At 46.4% G+C, this 26,888-nt stretch overlaps 1 protein-coding gene across 1 annotated transcript in view; it reads left to right on the top strand.

Annotated features, from left to right (window-relative positions):
• Nucleotides 1–26,888, top strand: part of magi3b (membrane associated guanylate kinase, WW and PDZ domain containing 3b) — a 219,000-nt gene that overhangs the window by 124,200 nt on the left and 67,912 nt on the right. The window contains exon 3 of the mRNA XM_083772132.1: nt 16,811–16,930. Coding sequence (XP_083628258.1) covers nt 16,811–16,930 — 120 coding nt within the window. The remainder of the gene's footprint in view (nt 1–16,810; nt 16,931–26,888) is intronic.

The following is a 26,888-nucleotide window of genomic DNA, read 5'->3' as shown; positions in this document are numbered from 1 at the left end:
TTTGCAAAACACATTTTTTGACAGTACATAGATTTTGTCTGTCTTTCAGATTTTCATACTCCATCCTGATTGGCTAAGATTGGCTTCCAACGTTTGCAGGAGTGCTCCGTTTTGAACAAAATGCCATGAATCATGTACACACCATGTGATTTCCATGGAAATTGGAAATCTCTCTCTCTCTCTCTCTCTCTCTCTACTCCCTCCCCTATCCATCCCTCTCTTGTTCTATTTTACTCACCGGTCTCACTTAAAAAAAAAACCTTCTCAACTATATCGTTTCTAGGGGGATCCATTCGTTGGCAGATCCATTACTCATACTGGGAAGAATAATGCTAATTACTAATAGTTATTGAACACCAATCCCATCAATTTCCTATCCCATGTAGTTTGTACAGCACAGTCCTACAGTAACTACCTATAGCTCCCTGCAGAGCTTTCTGTTCCCTGGCATACAGTGGCAGTGACGGTGCCTTGGCATTAAGTAAGTATACCATTCATCAGCCACAGCCAGTGGGTTTCACCACATGAGCCTGAATCTCTAATCCCCTGCTTGAATTATTGTACGTCCTAATGACTGAGAGACCCGAGCCTCGCCACTGACAGCACCTCTATCATTCAGTCGGGCCCATTCCATCCCTCCAGCCTTCAGTCTCTCCATATGTGCCTCTCCATCTCTCTCATTCATCCGTTCTCTCTCCCTCTCCCCCTCCCTCTCCATCTCTCTCATTCATCCGTTCTCTCTCCCTCTCCCTCTCTGTCTCTCTTCCTCTTACTCTTTCAATTACCTTTGACTCAGCATTTTTATTCTCGTTTACTATATTTGTCTACTAACTGCTTAAATCATTTAATTGCCCATTGTCCAAAGCAAGAGTATTAGAAGCTAGTGTATTTCTACTAACTATGTTTTAGTCAGCAAACAACGGAGCAAATGACACACTTTCGGTTTACTTGTTAAATTAACATTCTTTTTCAGACCCACAGACTGTGTTTTCTTTTGTTTTTTTTGCATACCTCTGCTTAATCTATCCTGGAAATGTGAGCAATGCTCACGCAAACAGTGGCAGGATTTCCAGATGTGCTTTGTGTCTGACTGTGTACCAATGGCCTACTTTCCCTGACTTCTGCCTGCACTCCTGTCACTCACATGCAGCTGCTGTTGTTGTGTACTAATAACAGCATGTTTCTTGTTTTACAAGCTCATAACATGTCACATCGCAATGCGTTGTGAGCTTGTACACTGCTATTTTCACTATTAAAAAAGACCACAGCCACCATGCAGTTTCCATAACAGAGGCGTATTGCTATGCTCTCAGACCAGGGGGGCAGTCAGACAGATATTTTGTGAAGGAAATCGGGACTTCCTGAAAGTTCATATAATGGTGATGGTGGCGCTGTCATTGGGCCCAAAAACCCCATATCTCCATAGAGGTCCATGTATTTGGGCCCAACTTCACCTAGACTGTATTACCTTAATAAACATGGTCATGAATACTTTCTGCTTCCAGTCACTAGTTTAAAGTCTCATTTCTCATGTCATAATATTCTTTTTGGAAAATTATGGTCCCATTTATTTAAGAAATGACCATAAAGTCGAGTATGTTCTGAGGGGCGTGGCTACCGTTACAGTCTATGATCGGGAGCCACCCCCCGTTCGACTCAAAATAAAAACCAACGAAGAAGAAGGGGGATCCCGCCTCGTTGTCTGGGCCAGCCAATGGCCAGCTGGGCCCAAACGGACCTGAAAGATGGCGATTTACAATTCAAGGACTGACAGTCTTCATCTTACGTCCATATCAGACCCGGAGAACGCTTTGTCCATATTTTTTTACAGTTTATGTCTCAGACACATTAGTATGGCCGTTGCACAAAATCATTGGTTCAATAGTCAAAACTGGGAAATCGGCTCTGTGTCTCAAGGTTTTCAGAAGGTGGCATACCCGTTCCAACCTGTTCCAAGTATATTTTCCCACCTTTGATTGGCTCAGCAACAGGTTTGGACTGGAAAAGCGTGTTATAGGCTGGTGTTTCCAATTCAAACCTGCTGCCAAGTCAATAGAGTCGATAGAGAGGAACGGGAGAGAACTAAAAAGGTGCAGGCCAATCTGTTGGATTTATATCCAACAATGACTTTTAATAGATGAGGGATATAAAAATCCATTAGATATGTATTATGATAACAAGGACTAGGAAAGGACTGTATAAAAATAGATACTATAAATAGCTTCGACAGCGAGAGCTTGATAATAGAGTGAGAGCTCCGGAACACCGGAACTCTAGAAATACTTTTAGAAGTAATCAAATTACAATATATACTTAGCTTAACTTTGACCAGGATACTTTAAGTGAATAGCCAATATAAAAAATGTTACTTTAAGAGAATTACCTTTTAAATACCAAAATGTCCACCAAAGAAGGTCCAATTCAGAGTGAGGTTTTAGCCATATTTTATATTAATTTATTCATGAGAGAAAGAAAAGGATTCACATACAGCATAATATTTACAATCAGATTCGACAGGCCCTTCTCCTGCCGTCCCAAAATGGCACGGGCTATTTATCCTTTTTTAATCAAAATGGAGAACAGTGTACAAAATAGATGTGGCAGATCGAGGAGCTTCCTAATCAATGTAATGGGATATGTAGTCTTGAATGACCTGTAGTTCCTAAATCAAGTCACTGGCCGGGAAAGCACCGAGGCGGCTGGCGTTGCTATGGCACTCGGCTTTAAGGATAAATTGTCAGAGCCCGGCTGTCAAGGCCAGAATAACATGCAGTCTCACAGAGCGAGGCAGACAGTGTAATCGGAAAACCAAAACAATTCTTACTAACTATAGACGCTGAGACAGCGTGAAGTAATAATATCTACACGAGGGAGCCGACATGAGTGGGGCACAGGGCAACAAGATTAAAAGGTCAAAGGGCTAAGGACCATCACCCACAAAACCACAGAAAATACCTAACACAATCTATGATGCCAGTCATCTATGACATGCTATGATGTCAGTACTGAGAAGTCAGGAAGCGTTGTATTTGGGAAAAGTTTAAATGAAAGTTAAATATTGCAACAAAAAAGTTCACGCAGGTCGTATTAAAAGAAATCAGACCAGTCTGAAGCGAGTGGTGCAACAGCACCCCCTATTGGTACTCTAAACATCGCTGTTCCTTGGAGTGGTTGCACCATTCAAAAATACACGCAGTTGATTTCACATATTGCATCCGTATACCGTATATGCTACAAAAACAGTATAGCACAGCAAGGGAGGGAGAGAAATGGTTAATACAGGAACAGTGGGATACAATTACCACTAAAATAGAGAGAAATACATTTTAACAAGATGGAGATAGATAGAGAATGAGATACATGGAAGTTGTTAATTTATCCATTTGTAAGAGTCAGTTAAATTAACAATGAGGATTTTAAGAGAGAGACAGAGAGAGCACGGTAGAGAGATGGGCTTTTACTGTGTGTGTGTGTGTGTGTGTGTGTGTGTGTGTGTGTGTGTGTGTGTGTGTGTGTGTGTGTGTGTGTGTGTGTGTGTGTGTGTGTGTGTGTGTGTGTGTGTGTGTGTGTGTGTGTGTGTGTGTGTGTGTGTGTGTGTGTGTGTGTGTGTGTGTGTGTGTGTGCGCGTGCGTGGTAATCCCTGCCCTGGATCTTGTCCAGTAGTGTGGGACAGCCTCCCTGTCCCCTGGACGCTCTTCAGAAGACAAAAGCAGAGAGATGTTTGTGAGAGGAGGGAGGGTCTGCATGGGGTCACAGACCTAGGATGACTTTCCTCCCCTGGCGCAGAACAAGTCTAGGCGTGTACTGTATACACCAGCACTGTGGGAAAGATCTAGGTTCAACCAGGACCTGCACTGTGAAATCCTCAGTGTGAAGGGTGAAGGCTGATACATGTATGTGCGTGTTGGCAGATCGTCTATTTTCTTCAACACACGACACTGACTCACAACGATAAGTATAAATGAGGCTGTAATTTAAAGCTGCGGAGCAAATTTCTACTGCTCAGTCCAGAGGCGATCAGTGCATGGCTCGCTTGTGAGCCTCAGCATCAACCAGCGGGTGTCCGTCCTGACACCGGGGTCTAAATCTTTCAATGGAAGAGTAATTTAGACCCACTGCAGATGTGCCAGTTATATTTGTATTCATCTTACAATAAATGCACCACGCCTCTGTACGTGCGTGTACAGTACAATACAAGTCAGTACATGCGCGTGTACGTCTGTAATCCACGTAACTCGAGAACCGTTTGCCCCACCGACTTCATATTTGACACGCGCGTTCCACACCACCACAGGGAGTGCAGTGCCCGGCCTTGAGCCGGTCGGATGCATGGTTGTCCAGAACCACAAAAGGCTCTGGTCAGGCACTGCCAGTGAACCTAATGAGCCTAAGTCCCCTCACCTGTAGAATTCCCAGCCTCTGCCTCAGCCAATTGATTGCCATGGCAACCCCACACCAATTTGATTACTTAACCAGTCCACTTTTCACAGTCAGTTTGCACTCTTCAGACACAGACAGACCGATACAGAGATCTCCATTATATGGGCACAACAGAACAGGCAAACGGTTAAACCAGGTGCTATGATAATGGGTATTGCATACTACAGTAGGTTCCCAACTTGCATCGTTCCCAAGTAGGCCAGTGGCCGATGGGCACAGGTCTAGTTGAAATAAGTTCCGAATTGCAGCTATAACTCAGAGTGCCCAAATGGAACCATAAGGGTTACATCTGCACACTATTTATGTTAAATTAACATCCATGCTTTTACAGTGTATGCAAATATTCAACTATTCAACTTAATACAACTTCTAATCAAGAAATAATAGAATAGGTCAACAATACAAATTACACTAGTTTTGTGAATTAATTTACTTTTAATGTTTGGCCTCCTGTGCCCCCCACAAAATGACCGGTAGGCCTACTACTTAATATTTCACCAAAACCAGAGCAGAACTCCCACCACGGGACTCGGGCAATCAATTAATAGAGTTAACTTGCAACCGCCAATAAGTAAGGCTGCAGGTACATCGAACATGTACCTTCATCAGAGTGGAGAATATAAGTATAAATCAAATTGAGCAAAGCCACTTTTCTCTGCCCCTCTCTCTAACAGACACAGTTAACGATCGCTTGTTAAGTGCCTGCCAGACAGACAATCAGATGAAATGAAGGCAGTTGTAGAGTAGTGTGTAGACTAGTGAACTGAACGTTTTCTGTTTATATCAAGTACTTCATACCAGCCCCTTATGAAACTACTTCTCCCCAAATCCAAATGGATTTCATTTTCCATCCTGAATGGCAGTAACTAGCATACAATGAGAACTGAGAAGATCTCCATCAAAACTGATTATAAAACTGTAACCATCAAAGCATGGTTATGTGACCATGGCATGTGCATAATATCAAATCTTAAAAGTTTTATCTGATATTGATTTGGGGGGGTCAATTAATCGATTATTAATCGAGTTGTTGATTATTCGATTTGGCTGATGGTCACTTTCTGGCATCCCTAACCATTAGCAGTTTGTTCTGCAGCATACATTGTTAAATCTTCAAGAGGAAGAGAATAGTGTTGATTTAACAGAAGAGAGTACGAATGGAACGGGTCCTCCAGGCCCTTTTGTTGTTTTGTTTATTCAGTGCACTTGTCGTTTGAAAATCTTGTGCACTGCGACCCGGGTGCGCTGAGTGCCCGCACTGACCTACCCTACTCAGAAGTTGGGGTTGTTCAGCGTGAGTGCGTCACTGCGGTGTCTAGAGCAGCTCCCTGGGGGTGAAAGCTAAGCTAGCTAAGGCAAGCTTTTAGTACATCACCATACAAGTGTTCATCACTTACCTTGGCCCATGTTTTAACTGGTTGTTTGTAAACACACTTGGCACATATCTGAACGCACCCTTAGTAGAGTACCAGACCCACACTACCCCTGAGTTTTTGTATTGGATTTCCCATAGGGGAATTTTAGATCTCGTCAAAAACTTCCATATTGTATGGAAATACAGTAGGTGCCACTGCTAAACATCATGGTAACTAGAACAGAGTCTCAGTGAGAGCAAATCTCCACCAGGAGGTTATACATTTATATCTGCGTAATAACACACTGTCTGGCACATTGGAAGTGTTAAATACTACAGTATGTTGGTGTTAACCACTTAAACCCTACGCTGAACACTGAACAGCCAACACTACGCTAAATAGTCAATAATAGACACAGTCTACAAGCTCACACCGTGTCGCACTCGCAACGCAATGCAGCATGACTTTTGTTGAATCTTCCTCCAGGCCAGAATAGCTATGGGTCAGGTTCAAAAAGTGTACACTCTCAGAGTTAAATTAACAATAAGGATTTTACTGTCTCTCTATCTCTGTTTACTCTGCTTACACGTGCACAGGTGCAATTTCTTTACTTGGATACAAAAATGTGTACAGTACCTGAAGAAGACCTCCTAGGTTCGAAACGTTAAATAAATATACAGCATCGTGGCTACGAGTGTGCAGCCTTTTTTATTTTTTACTTTACTTGTTTACTGCCTTAGGTCAGCACCTTTCCTGTTTTGTCTACAGTACAGTACATGTACACATTCAATTAAAGCCTGTGCATGCACATACAGTATACAGTATTGCATTCTTGAATATATATTTAATTTTGATTATACTGTACATTTACTTTACAGTCAGGGTATAAAGTTAAATTAAGTAAGCGATTAAGTAAGTGAGTAAGTTGTTTTGATATCTCTTCACTTTGCTGCACATTGCTGAGGTGTTTAAAGAACAGAGCTTCTGTCTTTGCTTCAAAGTGTGGTACAAGTACAGTACATGTACTCAAGTACTGTACTTAAGCAAAATGTTGAGGTGCTTTTACTTTACTGGTGTATTTCCAATGTATTACTCTACTTATTACTCCCTGCTCAAGGTAACTTGCTTTGGCTGGACAATGCACTTGTTTTGTTACCTTATTTTCCAAGATTGATTATGCATCCTTGATCCCCAATATGGTGACTTTGCATGTGCACCATTAGCAGTTAATTGTTCTGCAGCCTACATTGTTAAATCCTCAAGATGCATGATATTTGGCTCTGTCATTGTTGATTTAGCCTCGGAAACCCAGGTGATTTAATTTCGAGGAAGAGAATAGTGTTGATTTAACAGAAGAGAGTACGAATAGAACGGGTCCTCCAGGCTACGGGACATAAACCGTTCAATGGAATGCACGTACCTCCAGAGTATGGGAACTGAAATTATGTTGCATAGGGTGCTCACTGCTCAGGTGGTGCAGTGGAAAAGTACCAGCCCACCACAGTAGAGTCTAGGGGTTCAAATCCACTGCAGTGCATCGATCCGACTTGTCGATCGTACAAACACAATTGGCCTGTAATAATAATGATAATAATAATAATAATAATAATAAATAAACATAATGCTGCATGCATGAAATGTATTAATTTAAGGATAAGGATCAATGTGTTTGTCCTTGTTTTCATAATCACTACACAGATTAAATGTGCTAGATGTGATGCCATTTGGGACCTCAGTGCTCTGTCTTTTGAAAGGCATAGCTGTGGGATAACAGTTGACTATGCACAGAGAGTGACAGATAAATAGATACAAATCACTGTACTGTACTGTACTGTACTGTACTGTACTGTACTGTACTGTACTGTACTGTACTGTACTGTACTGTACTGTACTGTACTGTACTTGAACATGAGCTAAAGTAACAGTTGGTAAATGGACCCATTTGAATCCACTTTTACACCGTCATGAGTGAGAGTTGAATTAACACTGTGGATGTTGGTGGTTAGTATAACTCAACTACATATCCATGGACCTAAAGCCAAACCCCATTTGTAGTGCGAATCTCTGGGTTACTTTAGTAACCTCAGTTTATCAAGCGAATCGAGCGAGAGAATCGCCTAAGGGTGGCGCCATTTCCATGGTGCCAACACAGAATAAATCCATATACTCACGAAACAATACTGATTGGGTCGTGCAGCTGTCTGTCACGACTGTGGCTGCAAGCTCCGCCCAGAGCCTATATAAGCAGCACACAGCCGGAAAAGACGTCATTCCTATCAACCAGTCCTTTTTCTGTGCTCTTTCTAAGCAAGAAGGGTAGTAAGGGCGATTCTCTCGCTCGATTCGCTTGATAAACTGAGGTTACTAAAGTAACCCAGAGTTTATCTAAGCTCATCTCGCTCAAGAATCGCCTAAGGGTGTACATAAACCCCCCGTATCACTACCACCAGTTGAAAAGGAGGCCCGACCCGGGACCCCTCCCCCAGCAGTCCCCTGCCCGTGGGGAGAAGGAAAGGCAAGGAGGCTATCTGGACCACAGGCCCAGTAGACAAGAACCTACCTAAGGAGCTAGCCAGTGAAAACTGTCTAAGCACTCAGACGCGGGCTGATGGTTCCCCATCTCATATGCCCTAGGCTCTATCTCCTGAAGTGCGCGTGTGTGACCGTTGTTCCCAACTGTCCCATCACCTAGCGGCAGCTCCCAGAACGGCGTGAGCAATTCCAAGAGATGCCACGTCCAAGTTATAGTACGTGGCGAAAGTCGAAGGGGACGACCAACTCGCCGCCGTACACACATCCTGAAGTGATGCTCCCTTCGCAAGAGCCCAGGATGCAGACATGCCTCTCGTAGAGTGAGCCCGCAAACCCTCCGGGGGTTGTGTACCACTCTCGGCATAGGTCAACTGTATGGCTTCCACAACCCATTGTGAAAGTCTCACCTTGGTTATGGGATTCCCCCTTCTCTGAGGGTCCCATGCGACAAACAACTGATTGCCCTTCCTAAAGGCAGCAGTCCTGTCTACATACAGTTTCAGCGCCCTGACCGGACAGAGACTGTTCAGCCTCTCGTCTTCCGCCGATGCGAAAGGGGGCGGGTGGAAAGCTGCCAAGTCTACCGGAGTACATCCGGAAGGAAAGTTCTTGGGCAGGAACGACAGGTTCGGCCTGAGCGAAACCCTGGTACCGTTCCCACTAAATCTCATGCAGCTTGGACTCACCGAGAGCGCGTGCATGTCACTAGATCGCTTCGCTGTAGTCAAGGCGACCAGCAGGGCAGTCTTAAGTGAGAGAAACTTCAAACCCACCGTGTCCAGCGGTTCGAAGGGGGCTCTCGACAGAGCGTGCAGTACCAAGGTCAGATCCCAGGAGGGAACTAAGGATCTAGATACCGGCCGAGCACGCTTGACACCCCTCATGAACTGTCGAATCAATAAGTTCTCACTTATTGGTCTGTTGTCCATACCCACATGGTAGGCCGATATGGCCGCCAGATTGAGTTTCACTGAGGAGTTCCCCAAGTGTCTATCCAACAATTCTTGCAAGAAGGTTAGGATAAGAACCACCGAGGCCTGAAAAGGAACGGCCCGTTCCGGCCTCGCCGCACACCAGCGCATAAACACGTTCCAAGCCGTGTTGTACCGCTGTCTAGTCGAAGGGGCCCTGGCCCCCAAGATCGTCTCAATGACTCTAGGGGGCAAGCCTGTGGCTATTAGAGTCGACCCCTCACCGGCCACACCCAGAGGTCTAAGTCCTGTGGGCGCGGATGGAATATCTCGCGACCCGCCTGGGTAAGCAGATCCCTCCACAGAGGGAGCTGCCAAGGCTGGTCGTAGAGGAGGGGAAAAATGTCCTGTCTCCAGGACCCTCGGGCTGGAGCCACTAGTAGCACGTTCGAGCCCTGAACCCTCACCCTGGCTAAGGTGAAGGGAATCAGCTCTAGTGGAGGGAAGGCATAGAGTAGGCCCCGAGGCCACCGATGTGCCATCGCGTCCAGTCCCAAAGTTGGCGAGCCTGTCAGGGAGAAAAAGAGTGGACACTTCTTGTTCTCGTCTGTAGCGAACAGGTCTGCCACCGGAGTCCCGAACCTGTCCCAGATCTGTTCCACTACACCCGGGTGTAGGGACCAGTTGCCGTAACGGAGGGGACCTCTGGACAACAGGTCTGCACCCGCGTTCAGTAGTCCCGGGACGTGGCAGGCTGTCAGTGACAGAAGACGCCCGTCGCACCAAGTCAAAAGCCTGTATGCCAACGTGTGCAGGCGTAAGGACCTCAGTCCACCCTGCCTGTTGATGTAGCACATCGTTGTCGTGTTGTCGGTACGGACGAGGACATGACAACCCCGTATGAGCGGCTCGAACGCTTGCAGCGCGAGGAAGACCGCTAGGAGTTCCAGATAATTGATGTGGGCGGACCTCAAGGTTCCATCCCATATCCCTCTGGCCGACCTGCCTTCGTGGGTGGCCCCCCACCCACTCAGGCTCGCGTCCGTAGTGACGACCTTCCTGGTCAACGGTAAACCAAGGGGGATTCCCTCCGTCAGGATCCGTCTGTCCGACCACCATCTCAGGGCGAGCGTGCATTCCCCGGAGATTGTCACTCGCCGCGAGAGGAATCTGGTGGGCACCCGTAGAGACCTCAACCAGCGCTGAAAGGGTCTCATGTGGAGTCTGCCCAACCGCACCAGGGAGATGGCCGACGCCATCAGTCCCGCCATACGTAGGCAGATTCTGAGTGGCAGTCTGTGTCCTCTCTGGAACAGGGCCACGCACTTCAGGAAGGCGTCGATCCTCTCCGGGCTCAACCGAGCCGTGAAGGAGACTGAATCCAGTGCTATGCCTATGAAGTTGATCGACTGGGCGGGCACCATAACACTCTTCTCGTGATTTATGGTGAACCCTAGGGAGGACATATGGGACACCACCCGAGTGGTGTTCCATAGTGCCTCCTGTGGCGAGCCTGCGCTCAGAAGCCAGTCGTCGATGTAGCTCGCTACACGTAGACCTCGTCGCCGCAGAGGGGCCAGAGCCGTCTCGGTGCATTTGACGAACACCCTGGGGCTCAGGGACATCCCGAAGGGGAGAACCGTGTATTCGTACACCTTCCCCTTGAAACCAAACCTCAGGAACTTCCTGTGAGGTGGGTAGATAGGGATGTGAAAGTAGGCGTCTTTCAGGTCTATAGATGTGAACCAGTCGTTCATGCGTATAGAGCGCACAAGAGACTTGGCTGTCAGCATCTTGAAGCGGAAGGACTTGAGGTACCGATTGAGAGCTCGTAGGTCCATGATTGGACGCAGCCCCCCCCCCCTTCTTCTTGACCAGGAAGTAGCGTGAGTAAAACCCGCTGCGACTCTGGCTCAGGGGTACCTCTCTGACAGCCTTCTTCTCCAGCAGAGAGTTGATCTCCTGCTGGAGAACCTGACCCGCTTCGCCGCGTGCATCGGAGTAGAGGATTTCTCCGAATGCAGGGGGTCTCATAGCGAACTGGAGCCTGTAACCTCTCGCTATGGTGCGGAGAACCCAAGGAGACGCTCCGCACAGTTCCCACTGTGTCAGGCGACGCGCAAGGGGGTTCTCCATCGCCAGGGGAGCGCGTCGTCGCGCAGGGCTGGCGCCCCCTGGTGGACCAGAGAAAATTTCGGCATGACCCGTCCTGCCAGTGGCGTTTAGGCCCGCCACAAGGCCAAGGTCCCGCCCCACTGTGTCGGAGAGCCCGGGGGCTACTCCTGGCAGTGGGTTCATGTCCCCCCGATGTTGTTGTTGTTGTTTTGTTTTTAATGGCATCAAGGCCTTTATTACAGGAAAATAAACATTTACAACATTTGGAACAACAACATTCTGATGAACGGCCGCACCCGTGGTGACGCTCCGCATCATGAGCCGCCGCCTCTTCCTGGGCGGTCTGAGTGTGGGAAGGACACTCGAATCCAGGCTCGGGGGGGGAGGGGAGACGTCTGGTCTCGTCTCCCCTGGGACGGGGACGGTGTCACTTGTTCTGCGGCTCCCGACGGCCTCTGCCCTGGCCTCGTCTGGGGCCATGGGTTGGTTGGCCGCGGCCACGCCCAGCCGGGCGTCTGTCACGGCTGGGGGCGTTGGCCGAGGTACCGGATGGTGCCTGCTGGTCTCCTGTCCTCTCCCGGCGGGGCTTGGAGCTAGAGCGACCACCCCTACCACCGCTGGTGCGTTGGGGTTGGCGCGTAGGTGGGCGGGAGGACTGGCGCGAAGGCTGGCGTGTACGCTGAGCCGGAGCGGCGTAGGCAGCAAGGGTCTCACGACCCTTCTTCTGGCCTTCCCAGGTCAGAGCCAGCTCCTCCAGTGTCCCCTCGAAGAGGCCACCAGGCTTGATGGGCGCCTTCCGGAGCTTCGCCTTGGTCTCTGCAGGCAGGTCTGGAGAGACGTCGAGCCATCTGTCCCTCTCCGCCATGATGGAGAGAGTCATAGCTCTCCCCACCTGCTCTGTGACGGTGTGGACGAAGTCTACAGACTCGTCATGGAGACGACGAACCTCTGCCATCTGCTCTGGAGATGGGGAGTCCCCCATTTCCAGCAGCAGGCTCGTGAGAGACCCCTGCAGCAGGAGGGCGGCATTGAGGTGCCTGCCAGCCGATGCCAAATGTGTGTAGAGCCTCCCATTGGCTGCGGAAGCCTCCCTGTCCTTCCTATCTGTCAGGACTGGGTCCTTGGACAGTGGGGTGACATGGGAGGAGGAGGGGTCTAGGAGGAAAGCCGCCATGATCCTGTCGATGGCCGGCATCTTGTCGAGGCCCACCGTGGGCATGTCCTCAGTGTCCAGGGAGAGGCCCACGCGGCGCGGCATGGGGAGCGGTGTCAGCGGCTCCTTCCACATGGCTGTCAGGTGGGCTTTGAAACCTTGGGCCAAGGGAAGTTTGACTCGAGGGACCGGTTTGGCGGTCTGTCTGAGGCGTGATCCCCATTCCTCTTCCTCTGGTGGAGGGGGCGCCGCTGTTGGCCATGCACGGCCACACCTGATGGCCGCCACCATGAACACCTCCACAATGTCTGCCTTGTCCAGAGGGAGGAGATCCAGTGGAGGGAGGTTGTCCGGGTCCGCTTGGTCGGTGTCCGGTAGGTCACCGAAGCGTACGTCACGGTCCAGGATGACGTCGGGGTCAGAGGACCTGTCGTCCTCGTCGTCGGAGTACACCTCGTCGAGGACCGTGAAATCCTCCGTATGGGGATCCTGGTATGAGGGCAGGTCGTCTCGAGGATCCACCTCTTCCATCTCCTCGCCCCAGTTGTCGTTAATACGCTGTGGGGGATAGACATCACCGGCGGAGCTGCCGGCCATTCCGGCTCTAGCAGCACCGGCGGAGCTGTAGTAAGTGTCAGGACTGCGGGCCCTTCCGGCTCTGTCAGTCCAGGCGTTGGTGAAGGACGCGGCCGGCTGGCGACGTCTAGGCGCCGGTTGTGGTCTGGCCCGTGCGTCCTCGCAGGGCTCCTCCTCGTAACGGAGGGATGGGGCCCTCTTCATCGCTATCCTGGGCGCCTTCCTGGTCGGTGATTTAGACCCAATGGTCAAATCCCGTCCCGTGACCGTTGCCGTAGGGCGGGCCTTAGGCTTGGTCACAGTGGAGCCGGACTTGGCAGGGATCCTACCACTGGGAGTAGGAAGGGAGGGCCAAGGATCAACGGCAGGGCGGGACAGGGTAGCTCTGAGGTCAGGACCTCCATCGCTGTTAGGGCCCCGGACGGGGTTGTCAGCGATCCTTCTGAAGTGTGCGCCGACCCGTGAGAGGCGGCGGCCCTTGTCCTTAGTAGTGAGGACAAGGCAGCATGGACAGAAACCATGTGTCTCGAAGGCCTGACGAGCGTGCTCAAGGCCTAAACAGAACATGCACGAGGTGTGCGGGTCGTCTGACGCCAGGGTTCTGTTACAGGTACGACTGAAACAGATCCGCTCACGGTCCTCCTGGGTCTGGTCGTGCCGCGTAGTGTCACTGCCAGTAGCCATGTTGACTAGTGTCGTTTTTCAACTATCCACTGAGGTGTAAAGAGGCTAGAAAAAGCCAACCAGGGTCTTCCGACACAAGGAGAGAGTTTCGTAGGCCAAGCGCAGTGTTCTCCAGAGGTCTGGAGAAAAATCCGCTAGATTCCGCTAGAAGTAGCTAGAAGTCGCTAGCATATAGCCACAAAGTCGCTAGGTGTAGCCAGATGACGTTAGAAGTCACTATAAACAGCTACAGAAACACACACCAAGAGCCAGGGGCAGTCAACAGTAGCTAGAAGCAACAGGAGTAGCTGATAGCAGCTAGAGGAGGCTAGAAGTAGCCAGAGGGCAGCTAGATAGTAGCTAGCTAGTAGCTAGGGCCTTTCGGCACGGAGCAACGTGCGTCGCCGATCTAGCGCTAGGCCTTGCGGCCGTGTGGGAGCCTGTGATAGCCGTGGAACGGGCTTCCGAGCCGACGGGGTCTTACGACACAACGTGGCGGGAAAGAACGTGGGTCAGCGCGGGCCGAGGGAGTCTGTGAAAACTGCGTTTTAGCTAGTAGGGTCCCTCAAGGTTTCCGACGATAGTGTAGAGAAAACAGGGGAGAAAACAGAGCTAACTGGGGTTGCAAAGCGGAGGTTTATCAACTCACCGTTAGCAGAGCAGTGCAGGTTGACTTCCACGGGTCGCCGGGCTGAACTTCTTTTCGACGAGCGGCTGTGTCTTGTCTATCGTCGGCTGGCTCTTGTTCCACGGTCCAGGCAGGGCTTCGCGGCTAACGCGAGGTCTCCCGACACTGGTTAGGCTGAGCCACAGCTAAGCTAGCGTTTGTCAACAGCTAGGCTAAAGCTAAGCTAGTGTTAGCCAAGGCTAACGGGGCTATGTCCGAGAGGCTTCACAGCACTGACAGGAAAAAAACCCCTTTTTTATTGTTTCTGAAACTTACTGCGTTTCGTTCTCGTGAGTGTAAGACCACCGGGTTTCCACCGCGAATTCCAGGGTACAAGTGAAGCACTCGTCCAGGGGGAAAAATAGTCTCAACGGAGTTATGGAAGTGGTAGTCTTAGAAAATCTGTGTTAGCGCAGAAAAAGGCAGGAATGACGTCTTTTCCGGCTGTGTGCTGCTTATATAGGCTCTGGGCGGAGCTTGCAGCCACAGTCGTGACAGACAGCTGCACGACCCAATCAGTATTGTTTCGTGAGTATATGGATTTATTCTGTGTTGGCACCATGGAAATGGCGCCACCCTTAGGCGATTCTTGAGCGAGATGAGCTTAGATAAAATGAAGTTACACAGAGAATTGTCACGTTACATTTAGAGGCTGTCACAGTCTCTCCATAGTACTGTAGTATACTGTAGTATCAATTAATCTTAAACTATATCAAGTATACTGCATTCATTATTTCTTACAGTCAATCAGAATAGCTTGTGCAAACAGATACACAAATTCACATGTCACATGTTATCATGTATATACTGTAAGTAGAACAGTATGTTTTTTCATCACTACCACATTCAAACACTGGACTAACCATTCCCTCTTTGGTGAATAACATCGATTTTGCATTCAAACAGAATGCAACAGAATCTCCCTCATATCCACAGCCCTTGTTGTTTAATTCGTTACAGGCTTTCCCCGACATCAACAATAGGCTAATTGTCTGAAAAGCCTCCTCAACCTAGTTTCCTTTCAACTATCCATCAAATGTTAACTGAAAATATGAGGGTTTTTCCCCCCCTTCTTCCTAAAAAAATGATATACTGCTTTTTCTCTCTACGGCATTCCTCAAAGCCAGGCTCAGTGTCATTATATTTTCAACAAGCGTACTGCAATAAGAATGGGCTCACGATTCTGTACGGAAGTGACAGCCCCTGTGACGCTGTTAGGATATAAGTTGACAGGTACATAACGGTGGCCCGAAGTAATTGGACTATAGGGGACATTATACAGCAACCAAAGCTAGCAGCGTCAGCAGGCAGACACGTTGGTAATGAGGAAAATACTGATACTGCTTAGGCATTCCCACACACAATCACCGTGTCAAATGCTTCTGGTTACGCAAAGCGCAATATCAAGGTGCACCGCGGAAAGCAGACGCTCCTCTTAGGTTCCTTTTTCTCCCTCACATTGCTTCTATTTTATATTAGTAAAAGGGGTCTCAGGTGTCATCCCAAACCCAATTTAACAGAAACTGTAGCTGTGCTGGCAAAAGAAAAGGAAACGTGTGACTTATAAAGGCCATCGCTCCATCTCAAGGACTAGGCACGAAGCGGATTCAGTGCTTCTCGGCACAGACTCACGTCTGACACGGCTGAATGTAACTACATTGTGGTATTTTTTTTATTTCTGTGGAACGATTACAATGCGGAACCTAAAACTTTAAAGGAGGTCTAGTGGATTATATGTGTTGATGGCATGGTGGTCTTGGGACCAAATTAAACAAGCCTACGCTTTAAAAGGGGGCACTCCTATCAGGATATGACTTTTTATTTTTTACCATATTTCTAGAGCTTTTCTGCCTTATTTTGGATTGTACAGGGAAGATAGGACAGGAAACGGGGAGAGAGATACAGGGAGTGACACGCAGCAGAAAAAGCTGTCGGGCTCGGGAGTTGAACCCGCGGGGCTCGGGAGTTGACTCTTGTCAGGCTGCATTAGAGCCTGCCCTACGGTATATGCGATATGCACCTTAACCACTAGGCACTTGCCACCCCAGGATATATATATATATTTTTCACAGCATGAAACATTGTGGTGACTCAGAATCAATTTGTGTTGATTGGCATTTATCTGCTACATCTTTTCTGGTGTGCTAAAGAAAGTGTGGATCTGACCTACAGCAGTGTAATGAATCCTGTCTTATGTTAACACATTTTGTGAGCAGTTTTTCCTCAATTATTGATGCACTCTCACAAACATTGATCACCCTGTTAAACAGGCCTCAACACTCCTGTAATGAATGGCTTTGTAGTGAGGAGTTTGAGTCCAAACATTGAAAATAGTCTTGTGTATTATTATGTTCCTTTGAAACAACCTAGTGTTTTTGTTTTATTGTGTTTTGGCTAGGCACCACACGGCTGCCTAGAGAGGGGGAGGTGCCAGGAGTGGACTACAACTTCATCAACGTTGGAGACTTCAGGATCCTGGAGGAGAGCGGTCTTCTGCTGGAGAGTGGAACCTACGATGGTGAGCAGATCACCCACTACTGTGGTCGTTAGCCGTTTTCAGCTCTATGTTGCCGCTCCTTTGTGCCCGGCATATTTCTACTAGGATCATTTGGTGTCAGTCAATGTGTCAGGGAACATTTCAGTTTGCTGGATTAATGGGGAACATCCTATCCTGTCAAATTTCTTTTGCAACATTGCAATATTCTAGCAGCCCTGCTACTAGGATACTCGTAAGGGCCACACTAGGGAGTAAATCAAGGTCACCCAAGCGTTTTCCAAGCAAGAATTACCTGAGCATCAACCGATGTGGGCGAGGTAAGGCATATGTCTATCATATCGTCTCTGTTGTGTGGAAACCTTGTATCGGGAATGGAAAGAAAACCTGTGTTCCAATGAAAATAGCAGATCTACAAGCTCACAGTGCATCACATTGTGGCACGTTGTGAGCTTGTAGATCTGCTATTTTCACTACTTTTGCACCACACTCTTGTACGCCAAAGTAGGGAATAATAGGCCTAATCTACGAAAATACTAAAACGTTGAAATATGATTGGGGTTTCTGCAACAGCAACGATATCGCACTAGAACTAACGCTATCCTCTTATTAGTGGAAACTACATTTTTGCTACTTTGGGTAACAGTGTCAGATACAGTTTTAATCTGTATTTAATAGACATTAATTAGACAACATTACAGATAAAAAAGGCATTTAATAGATAGTAGATGGCAGATAATAAAAACACTATTTAGATGTCTACCACACCACCTACACAATTATGTTTGGTATGGTGCTATGTTTGTTAGCCTGATTTACGTTCCTTCTGATTTCAGTTCCTTCTATAGTGAGGGTGCACACGGTGACAGCTAGTACAGTGTGCATTCCCTAAGGCTGAAATAAAAAATGGCATATCACCCTCTTGGTCATGTATCACTTCCCTCATCCAGGGTCAATAAAGGCTGGTTATGATACAGTATTATGTGTGGCCATCACAGGGCCACACATTTTACAGCAGAACTCAAAACATGCAGTAATATTAAAGTACAAGAACAAATCCACTTCATCAAGTCAGCTTTTCTGCTTTACATCTGATCTGATCTGTATCAGCGAGTGAGATCCCCTTTAGGAAGACACTCCAATCAATCACATTTTTCAATCAATCAACAAGTAGCTGCTGTCGATGGTGCATGGTTGCCTCATGGTTGCCTCTACTCTCAGTTTATAAATGTGTGAATGCAATGCACATTCAATTTTATACTAATCTTTAGCTTTTTACCACTTTTTGCGCCCAAATTTAGTCGTTATGCCAAAATTCCTCTCCACACACATTTATGTGTGCTGTCACACATACATGTGTTTTACATCCTACTGAATCACCTGCCAAGCAGTGAGGAGAGCCCACTGGGAGCGGGAGGACTCCTCCCGCCCAGCAATCCCTGCTGACAGGTGCCACCCCAGCCCGTAGGAGTATGTGCATTGTGCACTTGTGCAGTGACAAAAATTAAACTCCCTGCCACATGCTTCCCTCCCCTGAACATGGGCCAATTGTGTTTGTATTGACGCTCGACAAATCCTGATTCACTGCGATGGATTCCAACCCCCAGACTCTGCGGTGGTGGGTGGGCAGGTGCTGCATCACCCGAGTACCTCAACACCTTCTAAAGTGTCGGCACTCAAGTGTTTTTGGCTTTTGCTAAAGGCACTGAAGATATGCAGACAATTTAACGTTTTAAGATTTCCGTTCTCATCGGCTAAACAGGGGGGGACATTTTTTCGATGACGTCCCACTGTTACGCAACATCGAATGTTGCACAACAGGCACTTCCAGGCTGTGGACCGATGCGATCGGTTTTGATATCAATAATCTTCATCTTTTGGATAAAACTTCGTTTTAAATAAGGCTTATTTTGATTAGAATCGGAATCTGGGATTAGAATAAACCATCTGGTGTATTAGCCGCCTTCCAGGGATGGAGCAGGTGCCATCACGAGATCCCTGAAGTCAGACCGCACCAACTCCAGGGACACTCCAGCGTGGACACAGAGGTCGTTCAGGTCTGGCCAGTCCGACCAAACCCCTAAACCAGCGGAGCGGGTGTCAAATTTCCCGCTGGGGTTTCCTCCTGAATTCAAGGGAGTGGTGCTCTGAATCTCCAGTAACAGGGAGGATCGAGCCAACCCCCTAACATCCTTGTCGTTGTTATTGAGCATTTTCAGAAGGTGTGAAATTATCATGCTGGTGTATGAAACCAGCATGCTGGGGTAGGTCCATTCCACGTTTTGCACACACACTCACATACACACAGGCACGCACGCCGCACGGACACACAAAGTAACCTACTCATACCTGCACATACAGTAGGTAACATGCTTGTGTGTCAGTGCTTGTGCACACAACCACAGACACACGTACATTGCACACACGTCAATGCCCTTGTACATGTGTACATGATTTACTGTGAGCGCTCTCTATTATGGTAGCCAGACAACCATTCCAAAATCTCCGAATGCTACTGTATATGGAGTATAGAAAGCATATCTGTTCACATTCAACATTTATTTTACATATAAATTCTGTTAATACTGTAGTGTAGCCCTATATGCTTTGATTATTTTCATTTACATTAGGACACATTACATTTGCTCGACTGCAAAGACGAACGGAAGCAGGAGGAGGGACATCCTCAGCGCTTCCTTTGCACAGACTGTATGATGGATGCATTTCAACATTGTTGGAGTCAACAGTCTGGCTCGAGAGAGACTGCTGTTATGGAGTCAATGTAAGCGCAGATGATGACTTCCTTGTTGTCAGTGAAATGTGACAAGCGGCATGGAGTGTATTGATCAGCTAAACCATGATTAAAGACTTGTTGGAAGTGACACTTAGTGGGGACACTTAAGAAGCTCTTGAGCTGAGCAGCACTTCTCAGCGGGAGAATGTTGCTCTAAACTCACCACACACTGTGCATATACATCGTTGCTGTCGAGCAGAAACCTCGTATCTCCATATTTCAACGTTGTATGTTTTTTCACGTTGCTTCGTCACACTAAGTATCACACAAAAGTAGAAATAAATAGCGAATATACAAGCTTTAACTTAATTAAACATGTCACAATGTGCAACGCTTTTTATTACGGTACTGCAGTGTGTGTGTGTGTGTGTGTGTGTGTGTGTGTGTGTGTGTGTGTGTGTGTGTGTGTGTGTGTGTGTGTGTGTGTGTGTGTGTGTGTGTGTGTGTGTGTGTGTGTGTGTGTGTGTGTGTGTGTGTGTGTGTGTGTGTGTGTGTGTGTGTGTGCACGCGTGTTTTGAATCAATGAAAATATTTTGTGAATACTATATTGGATGCATTTAGTTTAACTTTTTCCTGAAAAGTAACGGACATAAGGTTTTGGACATACACGGTTTCCACCGACAGTGACAATGTATGTGTGTATAGACCTATGTGTGCCTCCCTGACTGAAGGGAATACGCAAACCATTAAGTCAGGAAATGAAAATAATCTGGGGTTACTTAGATGTCTTGGTAAAAACTAAAAAGGCGGAAAGAAACATCCACCATTAGCAACGATTGATGCCTACTCATGCAGAAAAGGACTGCAGTCATAAAAGTTATAAGTACTTTCCGGGTTACAATTAAAATGATGAGTCATACTGTGCCAACTTAACTCATTTAGCTGGGGATGCCCAGTGGAGGGCGTTTCTCTAGCCTGGGTTCCAGCCTGAATCACGGAACGCAGAGATTCAGGCTGGAACCCAAGCTAGCAAAAGTCTTCATATATTTATGTTTATACAGTACGTTTGTGTCCCAGTGCAAGTGTGTGCATGCATGGTTCATCTGGTTCTCTGCATGTTTCCATTTACATTCTGTTTGTGTTTGCAATTTCTCCCTTGGCTCGTGTCTGTCTCTCTAGGTCTATTTGTCTTCCATTTATGTTTTTGTGTGGGCGTGTGAGATTGCTTGTGCGTACGTGCACATGCATATGCATGCATTTACGTACGGTATATACACATACTAGCACATATAGACACATAGGGGTCGATTTAGGACTTCTATGTTACTTACTTCTATATTACTAATCTAATTACAGTATTATGATCTGGGGGCGTGTAGTATGTCATATTGCAATTTTGGGCATGTTAAGAAGCGCTTTTGACACCCCGCGGAGTGCGCAAAACGGCCTTGAATTAGTCATGGGTGTGTTTAAGGCGTGTTTGAGACGTACCCAATCAACATGTCCGTACTATTCTCTTTACCAGTCAGCTGATGTCACATACGGAATGCGCACTTTGGGGGTCGTGGTATGACATTTCTTCAGGCTGGCACCATAGAAGACATGACATGCCTTTGTCACATTTGGGTTAATTATTCCTATTGCACTGCATGCTGTCACCTTTATGCCTCAAAAGAACAGACCCACCTTTCAGATCGGAATGGAATTGCGAGTAGATAGCAGCATATTGGCAAATTGCCAATCCATGCGTAATTAATTAATTCGATAACGATAGAACCATGTACCATACAGCGAATGAAAGCAAGATTCATAAGGAATATGGAGATTTTTACATTTAATAAAACGGTTGAGAAATGAGAGAACCATGAGTGTTTATAGGCTAATATCAACGTTTTTTTATGAAAGACCAAACGGGCTGTGAACTTGAAGAGCTCAATCACCATCCCGACACGGAAGAAATATAGCCTATAGTGCATGCATGTATATGCACTGTTGCACTTGCACACAGTAGCCTACACACGCTCTTTATTTGTTTCTATTGAAAAACACCAGTAAAATAACGTTTATTATATTTTATTTCATTCAAGTCACGACGAAGGAATGAGTTGAATGCGTGCTGCGTAATGCTGTGGCCCCGATGGTATGGTCTTCGCTGAGTTCGCTCGTAGCATTTTATTGAAGAAGACTTGAATCGGGTGTGATACAGCATATGAAAGCACATTTCCCACGGATTATGGAGATGTTTTTATTTATTTTTAAGGTTGAGAAATGAAAGAATTATGGCCGTTTCTAATCTCAAATTTTTTTTTAAAATGACGCAAAACTGCCATGTCTCATAGAAACAAGTAAATAGGTCTATAAAAATAAGCGCATATAACAGGGGTCTGTAACCTATTTTAAATGAAGTGCCATGTTTTTATTTTCTAAATAGTGAGTCTGCCATATCCAGATTAATTTGAATGACACCACATTAAAATAAAAAAACATATTTTGATTGTCCACAAATATAAAGTTCTTCCTTCTTTTTAAATATGTTCTTGCACATTGTTATAATGATCATTATATATCCCCCTGCAGTCAGAGTTCATAGTTTTAATGAATGAATGTGATGCATTGTGAGCTGGTATAGATCTGCTATTTTCAAAAGTAATCTTTTTATTTAATTTTTGGATTAGCTGTCCTTAGTTGGGCAAATGCATTCATCTGGGGATCCTTGACATGGGAATGTGCTGTGTGACGATCACTGGTTTAAACAACATTAGGAGAAAAGCCCAAATAACCACTTTAGAAACAAGAAAAGCAACCACACAAAGCAACTTTACAGAAAAATAAGCCGCTTATAATAAACAGACATGGCAACACTCTACCAGCCTTCCAGAGCCGCTCAAGTGTCAAATCAAACAGTGCTTTTTGCGTTTATGAGGTGGTCAGACCCACGTCTAATCGTTATGCGCTGAGTGTCTTTAGGTCAAGGGGCTTAATAGCAAATTGCGCAAAGCGAGAATAATTAACATATGGACACTCCCACAATGCTAAAATATTCAGGGACGCGGTATGCCAAATGTGTGTGCGTTCAACACGGGCCGAGTGCGTTCAACACGGGCCGATATGCCTTTCATAATACGAATGTGCGCAGAGCGAGGCCAATTTATGTATCACGACCTTGTAAACTGCACCTTCAAAATCGACCTGATAGTTGCTGTCAGGCAGAAACCTTGTATCTCCATTTTTTATTTAAATTTTTGGGCTTTTCGCCTTTATTGATAGATTAACAGTAGCTTGACAGGAAAGGGGGAGAGATGGGGGGGAAGACACGCAGCAACGGTCGTCGGGATCTGGACTCGAACCAGCGACACGCTGTCAGGCTGTATCACCAGCCTAGGTGCCTGGACCGCTCGGCCGGCCCAGTGTCACACAAAAGTTGCAAAAATAGCCAATCTACAAGCTTACACACGCGTAACATTTTGCTATTTTGTAAAATGTTGAGTGAAAGTCTGTCAGTGGGGTTTTATAAATATTTAACCAATCTTGTGACAAAATAACTATATGGGATACATTGGTAGACAGTATTATTCTTATTATTTTTGGAGGTAAGAGGTTTATGTCAGGTTTCCACCTGACATAGACGATAATTCTATATACCCAATCATGTGCTGCATGCTACAGTACAGCACGGTGACCCCTCCGTCAGCCCCCTCAATCCCGCCAGCTGGCTGCACAGTCGCACAAGTCATGCTTTATTCATGGCTTATCAAACCAGCCCCTCTGTATTCAAACATATAGACGACAAACACATACACGAGGAAAGACGGGGGCCTTGGCGTGCTGCGAGCTTCTGAAACTACTGGTGGAGCTATTTAAAGTAGATTCACGATCCCCCGTCCTTGGGGTTTCCTTTCCTGATGTAAAAAAATATATATAGGCCCTACTGTATATTTGAAAAAACAAATACAATAAAGTAGATATCTTTCTGCGGAGGCGATGTCAGGTCTTTTTTCTTTTTTCTTTTCTTTCTTTGGATGAGACAGTTGCAGTTGGCTTCCGATGTGAGCTCTTGTAAGTAACCAGAACAAACATTGTTAACTCAGTGGAGATTTGTAGTATCCTCAACTCTCCCCCTCCTTTCAGTTGAAAGTTTGCAGAAGGGAGTGTGTGTGTGTGTGTGTGTGTGTGTGTGTGTGTGTGTGTGTGTGTGTGTGTGTGTGTGTGTGTGTGTGTGTGTGTGTGTGTGTGTGTGTGTGTGTGTGTGTGTGTGTGTGTGTGTGTGTGTGTGTGTGTGTGTGTGTGTGTGTGTGTGTGTGTGTGCATAATATGCCTGAGCAACCATGCATTATAAGGTGATAGGACGATAATATCGTCCTCCACCTTATAATGCATGGAACATTGGAACATTAAGCACTTGCCCTCTCTGATTCGGGCCATGTGAGCACATTCGTGTCACAGGGGGATTGCAGCGGAGGATTTCTCTCACCTCGCCCAGCAATGATTATGGCAATAACATGATAATCTCCTCACTCCCTGTAAGCTCATTCTTTCACACGGCAAATCCACTGTGAATATCCCGCTGTGAAATGGGAAATGATTTCCCTAAAATGTTTGAGGAGCAACCTCTGGTCGTATATGAATGGACCTACTGGGCACCATTCTCCCCCGCTATTCTATTCAGCCACGTCTTATACCGCCTACATGAGTGAGAATTAAAAGATAAAGTCAAATCCTCATCTGGAGAATAACAGTCTTGGCTCAGCTGCTGTCTGTGCGTGGTATTGTTGCTTGTGCATTACTGCATATGTGTTATCGTGTGTGTATTATTGTTCATGCATCAGTGTTTGCGTGTATGTACACAATGTAGTGTACTGTATGTGAACATGCATTTGTATGCATGCATTTGCCCAATTCTGTGTGGGCAATTGTGAGTGTTGATATGCTTGCAATACCTACAGTTAGTATACCTCCGTGCATGTGGGTGGTCGGTATGTGTGTGTCTAAAATATCTAATCTGATCCTGTTGTGGAGTAACGTGGTCTCTGAGTCCTGTGAGGTGTTAAATTATCACTCTGGATTCTACTATACAGTAATGTTCTTTACTTCACTGATAGCAATGTGGCACTGATGGAATTTGAGATAAAAGCACACACTCACACTCTCACAGACTCATTTTTGTTTTTATTTAGTTTTCATCAATGAAAAAAGGTCAACAGACATTTTTCGTCATGTTTTAGTCGACAAAATCAACACTATTCCCAACCTGTATCTGACCAGCGATCTGACCACGACTGGCCCATACAGTATTTCAGATTTTAACTTGGCGTGCGTATCAGCGAGGACAAGCGCGTGATGTGACAAGTGGAACGTTTGTCTGATCAGCGGATCTCCCCAAAAAATAAACACCTTTTTCAAGTGGGCCCTGCCCCTGATCCAGTAAAGGTTGCACTGTTCTACTGTTCCATACACTTCCTGACTGCTTCTGTGTATTAGTCGATAACACCATCCGACACCTCAATATCTCACAGTTTACGTTATTTAAACAGCAATACGGTGATATGTTCAGTGAAGTGACAGTAGCAAATCATAAACTCATAATCCCACGATTTTGTAACCCATTTTTCACCCGGTGCCAATTGCCTAAACTGTAATCCTGGGCGCTACTCTCCCTCTGCCAACCTGGGGAGAGCCCTGAACTGAGCTCACGCTTCCTTCAACGCATGAGGAGTGAGCAGGCCTCTTCTTATCACCTGACAGGTGGGGAATTTCCCCGGTAGGAAGTAGCGTGTGGAAGGAACACATTAATCCGCCAAGCAGTTCCTTTCCCCTCGATCAGACCAGGGGGAGGCAGTACAGAGACCAGGATTACTGCATGTTTTTTTGTGAGAGTACCTACCCTAGGGAACACATTATTTTCCATGAATGCAAGTAATAATGGACATTTCGCTGGTGCATGGCTCATGTAGAGATACAATAATACACATCAGCATCAAATGTAGACAACACCATACTAACAGGAATAGTTAATAGAACAATAGAAAAGTTTAAAAGTTGACTGTCAGGAATGAATTATTAGTGGTGTGTGCTAGTTCAGATCATGTTCCTCCTAGGTTGTTTTGAGCCTTGGGCATGAAGGATTCTCTGAAACACCACTTATGTGCATGGGGGAGTTTGAATCACTGTCAGATTCTCAAAAAACTGTTATGAAGGGGTGGGATGTGTCATCTAGGATTTGTTTACTTCTTTTGCACAATGTTCTGAGAGCTCGGTCTGTGTGCAGCCTCTTGATTTCTGTTCCCTGGTTGTACACTCTGGAGAGTTTTACTATACTCAAGTGGCCAAACCAGGACACAATGGAAGGTTAGTACACATTAAATTAATGCTTGGCAAACAGCTGCTCAGGATTTTCCCTTTGACATCTCTTCACTTTTTGCAGCAGAAAAGGTTGCTGTTGGGCATTATTGGTATGCAGCCTCTGCATGCCTTGAGAAATAAAGGGTCTGATCTATTTAAGTGGGAAGCAAGGTTATTATAGTTAAGTAAAAGTAAGATAAAGTATCTTTCAGTTTGGCATATTGGAATATTGGCAACCAGTGCTCTCCTTCCTTAGGGAGATTAGCCAATTTCTGAAGTTGGATTTATACAGCTAGCTTCCTGACAAAGTCGATACACGGTTGAGTGCACCTCTCTGCTAGGGTGCACAATGTGATGGTGCGGAGAGCTTCTGTGGATTCCAAGTACCAACGGCCAAGTGTGATTTTGCAAGCCTGTTTCTGAACTCTTTCCAGTCTTTTAGTATGGCCGTCAGTCAAGGAACTGTGGCAGTCTGGGACTGCATACTCCAGCCCCGGAAGCACATAGCCAGATTGAAACCAGTTCAGGATTTTGGACCCCAAATTGCTTCAGGCGACATAGGACAAATGACAAGAGGTCAATATACTATAGTACACCTGGCTGTCTCATTACATGCCGGCTTGAATGGTAACCACCAGAACCTGTACTGTGTCACAGCCAGATCTCTAGTGTGTTCTGGTTGATGGAGAGTGTCGGTTTCATGCCAGTGACATGTAAAATTTTAGAATTTTCTTGGATTGAGTTTCATTTTGTGATCTTTAGCCAGATGGCAAGACCATTCAGAGTCAGTGTTGGAGGGTGCAAGGTACCCGAGACCTCCACGACTGGGCCATAGTCATATCATCCACATATGTCCAGTGGTGTGACAAACCATGACAAACGTTGCATTGACTGCATTGGAAATCAATC

The sequence above is a fragment of the Protomyctophum parallelum genome (assembly GCF_964188405.1).
Source record: "Protomyctophum parallelum genome assembly, chromosome: 8".
NCBI classification, from domain to species: Eukaryota; Metazoa; Chordata; class Actinopteri; order Myctophiformes; family Myctophidae; genus Protomyctophum; species Protomyctophum parallelum.
The sequence above is the reverse complement of the archived record's forward strand: the minus strand, read 5'-3'. Positions and strand labels throughout refer to the sequence as shown.